The sequence below is a fragment of the Pteropus vampyrus genome, unplaced genomic scaffold, assembly GCF_000151845.1.
Source record: "Pteropus vampyrus isolate Shadow unplaced genomic scaffold, Pvam_2.0 Scaffold61, whole genome shotgun sequence".
Lineage (NCBI taxonomy): Eukaryota > Metazoa > Chordata > Mammalia > Chiroptera > Pteropodidae > Pteropus > Pteropus vampyrus.
Window position 1 is genome coordinate 2,841,054 of NW_011888842.1, and position 8,246 is coordinate 2,849,299.

General features: G+C 45.1%; 1 protein-coding gene across 1 annotated transcript in view; it reads right to left on the reverse strand.

Moving 5' to 3' along the window:
- Positions 1-8,246, reverse strand: part of ASTN2 (astrotactin 2) — an 843,256-nt gene that overhangs the window by 178,712 nt on the left and 656,298 nt on the right. Inside the window, exon 17 of the mRNA XM_023531046.1 lies at positions 5,933-6,198. Coding sequence (XP_023386814.1) covers positions 5,933-6,198 — 266 coding nt within the window. The remainder of the gene's footprint in view (positions 1-5,932; positions 6,199-8,246) is intronic.

The following is an 8,246-nucleotide window of genomic DNA, read 5'->3' on the forward strand; positions in this document are numbered from 1 at the left end:
GGTGGTTGTGATGATGGTCGTGGTAATAACAGTGGGGGAGGAGCACAGACTTGGCTGGTCATTTCTTTTCAAAGAGCAGTCATTTGGAATTGTCTTCTCAGTTTGAGCCAATAAGTGTAAATAGAGAAAACAAGTCTTTCTGGCACAGAGGGAGGATCTGCTGGAAAGTCAGACGACCACAACAAGACCAAAATTATACACGGCTCTTCCTGGGACGGGATAAAAAGGAAAAAAAAAAAACAAAAAAAACAACTCACATTATCAAAAGTCAGGAGACCTGAGCACTAGAAAAGAATTATCGGGATCTATACAGTATTTTACAGTTTTCAAAACAATAAAACGAACGGGCTCCTAATTTTCCTACATGACAGCTCTGTGGAGAAATTTAGTGCCGCCCATTTCATAGATGAGAAAACTGAGTCTCAGGAAGAAGACAGACATTTGTGAGGGCAGAAGCCATGCCTGACTACTTCGAATTCAGATGTGGCTGTGTGACCTATATAGCAAGTCATTCTTCGTCTCTGGGTATCTGCTTTACTGTTTGTGAAATAAAGAGGTTGATCTGTAAAATAAACAGGATGTAATTTTAATAGTCAGCGCTACTCACAAATGCTGTGACTTTAGGATAGAGTACAAGACATGTCTATCTTTCTCTTCCCAATATTAATTTCAGGAGCAAAACTGGTACTATCTCTGAATGAAAAATAAATTGCTGGTCCCAGCCTGGTTCTTCCACCTCAAAATATTTCCCTTATTTTTAGAGGAGAAGTTAGATCTGACCTTGTCATACCACTAGAGGGGACTGTGGGCAAAGTTAACCTGTCCTTCTCACCACATGGATAAAGGAACAGAGACCAAAATAGGAGAAGCGCTCATGTCCCATGTCTTATAACAATCAAGGGTGAAACCGAGCTCGGATTCCAGGTGTCCCAGTTCTCTAGTTCTTCCAAAGAAACACCTAACCCCCAAATAGATAGGGATAGATACTATCTATAATGCCTACTTTACAAATAACTAAAAGTCAGGTCACCCAGGCAGTCAATAGCACAGATGGGATTCAAACCCAGCTCTGTCTGGCTCTTCGCCGTGACACTGTTCTGTCTCTCCCACTTGGAGCCTCCTCTTCTTCACCCAAAGCCTAAATTAATAGCCACACAAAATCTTGTACATTAAGCACTAGGTATGCTTAGTCATGCTCTGTGGCTTCGGGCTATGGTATGGGTCATTTAACAGGTAGAGGGAGGAGATTTACATATTAATCAAACTCTCCATCATAAAGACTTTTTTTCTGCTTTGCTTGTTCAAAACCACAGCAGGAAGTGTAATGAAGGGTTCCTTTCCAGATGGGGCGGGAGGCTTCATTCTTTCCCAAGCATTCACAGAAATGGACCCAAGGAGACACCAACTACCAAAAGAGCTAGTGTCTGATGGTCCCAGAAGCTATCAGGGCACCCCCTGGCCCTGATACAAAACCAGAGGCCAGAACGGCCCCACAAACCTCAACCAAGTCATACTCCATCTCTGATACTCCTAACTGTGCCATAAGAAGGGACTCGGGAATTAAGAACCCCCAAAAAACCTCAAGGAGTCGGGAGTTCTCACAAAGAAAATCTATAGGAGAAGAAATCCTTGTACGCGTGTTTAACTATGCTATCCCTTACTTACAGAGTATGAGCTCCAGAAATGTTTATAAAGTGAGGAATTGCTCCTAAAATCTCTCCATGTGTAACATAACCAATGACTTCTCCCACACAAAATACAGATCCGACTTTAAACATCATGTCCTTAGCACTTTGGACATCTGCAAAGTTATCAGGTACCACCTGGAAGAGAAGGTACCAAAGAAAGCATAGAAAAAGAGGCCAGTTTAAACAAACATTTTTTTTTTTTTATCATTATCATAGAAAAGGTTTGCCCATTACATGCTATGAGCCAGGCGCGATGCATTCATTATCTCATGTGATCCCCATGAAGAAAGGATCAGGAAACCACATTTTACAGATGTGGCAGCTGAGGTTTGGAGAGGTCATTCAGGATCGCGCAGTGAACTGGGGATTGAGACAAGATTCTGGCCCAACCTGGGTAGAGCACAGAATCTACACTACTTGATTCCACTTAGACAAAGTCTCTTATAGGGAGCTCAGAAAGAAACTCACTTCTCCTACCCATTTTTTTTCCCCCTAGGTAGGAAAAGAATGTCCCAGGAAGAAAAAAGAGTTGCTTAAGCTTTGCTCTGCCTCAGTGTCAGAGTCCAGGCCTTTTTTTGTGTTTTATGCATATGGCCTCTGCCTCCAGCTGCAGAGAAAGGCAGAGAGATGGAGAAGCCCTGGGAGAAGACGTACAAAAACAAGTCATGGAAACCATGAGCGTGGCTACTTTCTCATCATACCAGCCTCACGCAGCAGCCATGTCCCCTCCTCCAGGATCACGTCCAGATCTGCAGGGGCCGATCCTACTCACTCCTACCTCAGCCTGGCTCCCTTGGAAATGCCTGACACACCGCAGCCCCTAGGCTGCCATGAAACTTTAAATAGGCCTGTCTTGGGGTTTGAGGCTGGGGAAGAAGACACTGGAGACTTGGGGGAAGCCAGCTCTGGTCAACCAGCTCTCATGTCTCTGTGCAGGAGTGACTAAGAGGAGCAGAGCTTGGAGCTGAGGAGACAGCACCTGTTCCTGCCTGCCTTAAGTCCTCCACGGCTCCTCACCACCAGGCACTAACCCCCTCGCCACCAGGGACCAACCTCCTTGCCACCGGGGACTAATCTCCTCGCCACCACATTCTTCACAGCTCTGCCTGGCCAGGCCCTGCCACCTCTCCTCAGCGCTGCCCATGGCGCTTCCCCTCAGTCTAGTCCCCTGTCACACTGGTTCTCACTCCGTTCCTCTGGGAAATGGGCCCTGTTTGCTCACTCTTCAGGCCTTTGCAGGAGCTGGGCCTTCGACCCGGCAGGTGTTCATGATCCCTCTTAGTCCTGTCGCCCAAACCCAGCCCCCATACCTGGTCCCTAAAGACTGTTTCGATGTCACTGCCTCAGGGAAGCCTTCCCTGGCCCCACAAGGCCTCCTGTTACACGCTTTGAACCCACTATCCTAGACTTCTCTTGTTACTTAGCACAGTCTGCTTTTACTTATTTGTATGATTATTTCATTAATATCTGTCTTCTCTACAAGTCTGTATACTCCATGTAGATAAAGATCATGTCTACTTGTCACAATCTTCACTCCTCAAGGTGTGACACAGTACTTGGCCTAGTGAAGGCCTAAAAAATCCTTTCTGAATTAATAATGACTCAATGACTAGTGCTTCAAGAGCTCCAGATTTCTCGTGAGGAGAACAGTGACATCCAGTGGCCACTTTCATACCCCCAGGCTTCTCTGATAACTAACCTGAATGGGCCTCAGGAAGGCCTCGGTGGGTTCTAAATGATTAAATATCGTGTTGCTTCTGAGGCAAGCTGGCCAAGCTGGCACAGAATTCAGACATGGGGTGATCTGATGCCTAAGCAAAGAGGACAGGGACCACCGCTCCTCGGCCACCACCCATGTGCCAAGAACACGTCACAGAAGTCTCAGGACTTAGCTAGAACTGTGCCACGTTATAGCTGTTATGATGAGAAGAGTATAGCCTGGAAGGGCAGTAGTTAGGGGCAAGTTCACAGAGCGGTAAGTGGGAATATTAACAGTCCCTTTCCCCTTGGTAGCCATGCAGGGAGAGCTCAGCCCCACACGGCTACCAAGCTGCTATGTTTTTCGTCCCTGTGACACACCACTGGTCAGACCCACCTTGGCAGGCCCTGGAAGCTCCCACGGGTTTCCCTGCTGCCGCTCTTACGTTTCCACTATGGGCTCTCGCTCTGAAACCAGAGGCGTGGAGATACACGCACGTTTGGCTTTTCAGCTGTTGTTATTTGGGGACCTCTGATGCACAGAATTGGATTACTCGTGATGCTTGGTTCATAACTCGAGCTCATTGCTATACCACGCATGGTTATTTAGGCTTTATGTATTCATGCAGTTAGTGTTAGTTAGCTAGTTTTACTACTTTAATAAACTCCCACAAATTCATCACCCAAACTTGACTACTTAAGTGTAACAAATGCTCCCTCATGCCAACACCCTGCCTCCGCTGACTCAAAACTGCCGTCGTCCTGTATCTTATGATCATTATTTCCTTGATTCCATGTTTAAATGGTTGACCGCATCCGTATTTATTCCTAAAAGGTAGAGTATTAAGTGTGTGTGTATGTGTGTGCCTATTTCAACTTAAAAGTGTGGAAAGGTTATCATGCTGTTTAAAACATATCTTTGAAACTTACTTTTTTCAGTTAACATTACGTTCGCCCATCTCATATTAAGTGTCACTATAGTTCACTCATCTTGGCTAGTGCACAGTGTCCCGTTGTATGCACATTCTACATCGTAACTGCTCTCCCATTGATGGTCATTGGATTGTTTTCAGAGGGCTTCTTCTGCCACACAAATCTAATCCTATCAGCCTCCTGCTAATCATATTATCTTCAGCATCCCATTGTCCTCCAGATAGAGTCCAAACACTATGACCTAGCTTACAATATTCTAAATGATCAGGCTCCTTCTGACCCCTCTGGCCATCTCTGCCCTCCTTCTATCTCTTGGTCTTAGTCATGGGGAATTTTCTTTCTGTCTTTGTACGCAGACCATGTTCTTTTCTGCCTGAGGTCATCTACTTGATACTCTCCCCACTTTCGTACCCCCATCCCCTCTCTGTTCTCTATGAAACCCTATCTAACCACTCACCATCCTCTGGGATTTACTCAGTGCAACAGGATGTTAAGGGAGGGGCACATAACCCAAAGCATCCTACTGGACCTGGTCAGTGGTCTACCAGATCATCTCCTTTGAAAGTCCAGGGCTGTCTCAGAGATTCTGCAGAGGGAACAGTGGGGACCAAGTAGAGATGTCTTATCCAACCTCCTCTTCCTCACTGAAGGAGTGGCATCACTATTCCTGGTTTTATGGGTTGGAGTTCCTAAAGATTGCATTTGGAAAAAGTGTGCCATAACACAAGTTTGCAAACCAGTGAACTAAATCATGCATGTGGTCCCCTCAAGCTCTGACATGCTGTCATTCAAAGTGAGAGACACAAAAAGAGGGAAAACGAGAGAGATAATTTCATGATTAAGTGTGTCATCTCTGGAGCAGACCAACTTTCAGCAAATCACTAAACTTCTTTGAGGTTTCCTCATTTGTAAAGTAGGTATGACATTAAAAGGAACCATATGAACTTGCCATTTTTACCAATAAATGTCAGCAGTTTCTATGAATCAACCCAATATTTGTAAGGAAATCACAGCTCTGAAGGGTAGATTAAAAGGATAATCTAAGTAAAGTACTGATGCAGACAGAGATCCTGCTAGGTTTTCACCATGCCCATATCTTTTCCCAGGAACACAGATAGGATGTGTTTCCCTATCTCATTGCAGACAGCTACGCTCAACGGCTGAGTTCTAGCCAATGGACTAGGAGCTGAAATGATGCTTGCCACTTTCAGCCGTGGCCCATTCTCACATGCAACCCTCCATTTTCTTTGTTTTTCCACATTAACTGGGAAGCATTAGGTTGATGGAGCACAAGATAAAATAGGCTGGGTCCCTGAACTACTTCTCAGAGCAACGCCTTTCATCATTCAGAATATCCATCCAGGACTCTGCACAAACAAGAAATAACTTCTACTGTATTAAGCTGCTGAGATTTGAAGGTTTGTCGATTATAGCAGCTAGTGCTACCAAGCTACCTGTGTACTTAAAACATGGTAAAGCATCAACAAATGCTAGTCATCACGATGAAGATGACAATGACAACGATAACAATCCTGATGGATAAAGGGTCCGTGGGTGGGAAGTAGGAAGGCTGGTACTTAGATCTCACTCAGTGGCTATGTTGGGGGGCTCACCTCCTTGGTGCCATTGTCTTGAATGAGGGTATAGAGTGGTATCACACGGTTGATTTCCAGCAGCACTGGCGTGGGACTCAGCTGCTCCTTGCCTGGTCGGCGGCAAAGGTGGCAGGTGGATGGACAGCGGCCCTTCTCCTCACAGCGGATCTCCACACCTGAGATGAGCTGGTCATCTGACAGCATCTGGGCTGTCAGCAGACCTGAGAGGTAGGTGATGAAGGGCATGGACTTGAGCTCCTTCTTGCTGCCTAACTCCGTAGTCTCTGGAGAACGAGAGATAAATTCAGTATTGTTCAAAATGTCAGACTCTTGATGCCATAAGAAATCTGCTGTGCTAAGGAGCTGGTATTCACTGGAAAGGAAAAACATGCTAGAGTGGTTTCTTCCTGAGGCTTTGAAAAGAGCAATGGCCTGAGGGTTCAGAGACCAGAGTGGAGTCCTGTTCTATCATTTACATTAAATAATCCCCTCGCTCTCTTTGGGACTGACGTTCTCCATATTTAAAGATGGTAGGTTGGACTAGAGGATGCTCCAAGGACCTTGCAAGACGTAAATATTCAAGGATATTTTTCCCAACCAGAAATTCCTTTCTGTCTACTGTCAAAATACACAAATTCTAACCTGTCTTTTATAAATTCATTTTAGTCCTATAATTTTTTCATAAAGGCCCATGTTATAGGGGAAACACAAGCTTTGGAGTCAAGTCAATTTCAGTTTAAATCTCAATTCTACTTGATAATAACAATGAAACCTTGAAAAAAAATCTGTTAATGTCCAAGAGTGTGTAGTAATTAATTCTGTAAAATGGGGTTTATGATACCACGTGAAATTGTCATGAGTAGTAAATGAGATAGAAAGAAGTGGACTTATCGAGAAAAGACATGATTCCCTTCTTTCTGTGCTCATCTGCTTCCTTGCGCAAGCTTCTTTTCCTGCCTTATTCTTCATGTGAACACTGAGATCTGACTCATCCATGCTCCATTCTGTGCTGTCTCTCTTGATCCATACCCTAGTATCTCTCCCTTCTGTGCCTTTGCTCACCCTGTCCTACTTTCCGCCTCTGTCTCTGCAAATCTTTACCACCCCTCAATGCTCCATTCCACTGTGAGCCTCTTCAGGAAGTCTTTCCTCCTTGCTCCAGTCCTTTTTCTCTGAGTAAGAATTTCTGCTTTCAGATCTTATCTTGCTAAGCTCATTTTCTCATCCCATTTTCTGCTGACCTCTCCAACCATTTTATGAACCCTTGGAGGCCAGGGGCCATGCCTCCCACTCCTGTCTTCAACTCTTCAGTGCCTAGCGTGGTGCTAGGAATGTATCTGAGACTTAGTCAAAGGAGAAGATTATGGAACTCTGGATGGTTAGAATGACATTCATGGTCAAGTCCAAAGGCTCCAAAGTTCTGAGGAATTCTAGAGATACCAGGAAGAATCTGAGCAGCTATTTGCAGAGGGCAATAGGAAAACCAAGTGGGCAAAACTCTAAACCCACATCTCAACCTCAAAGAGAGCAGTTCTACTTATACCTGTTTTACAGAATGGACTTCTAGAAGAGAGGGGACTATGGCTATATCAAAAATCTTGATGAAACAAAGTGATTTGTACAACCCAGAGGGTTCCATTTACACCACAGACTATGTGAATGGTGTCTTCAAAGTTGTGCAATGCACACAGTCTGAGTGGCAAACGAGGGGAGCAATGTTCTAATAGCAGAAGGGAGAGCTTGCTCCAGATGGCAGCTTCTTCCAAGCCTGGTGAAGTCAAGGCAAGCTCTTGCCTCAATGGAAACAGGGGCCCTGGGAAAAAAAGGAGGGTTGTCTTCTGCCCTTGCCTTCAGCTTGCAGTGACATGCAGCTGATCTGGAAATGGGCTTGCCAATTAGAAATACAAATAAATGCGGGCTTCATTCATTACTCTCTGGGCCTCAGGGCCTGGGATCTGGGCTCCACCTTTTCTGTCTGGCTGTCAGCAAATACTTATGAGCATCACATCAAAGGCTCTGGAGGAGGAAGACAGGCAAATTCCAGCTAAGCAATCCTTCAGAGGGATTAAAGAAGGGTAGTTACTATGATAAACAAAACAAAGCTGCGAAGAAGGCATCTCAGCAGCTGGGGAGATGGAGACAGTCTTATACACAGACACATCAAAAGATGATGATGACTTTTGGAAGTGCAGGCCAGAGGGATAGTTTCAGAGAAGAATGACTTCAAATTCGAGAAAGAATAACCATTCAGGAGAGAAGGGGAATGGGTTGAGTCAGAGCTGCAAGGGCGTTAGGGGGCAGTTAGCCTACACTCTGACCCAGAAGTCAGTAA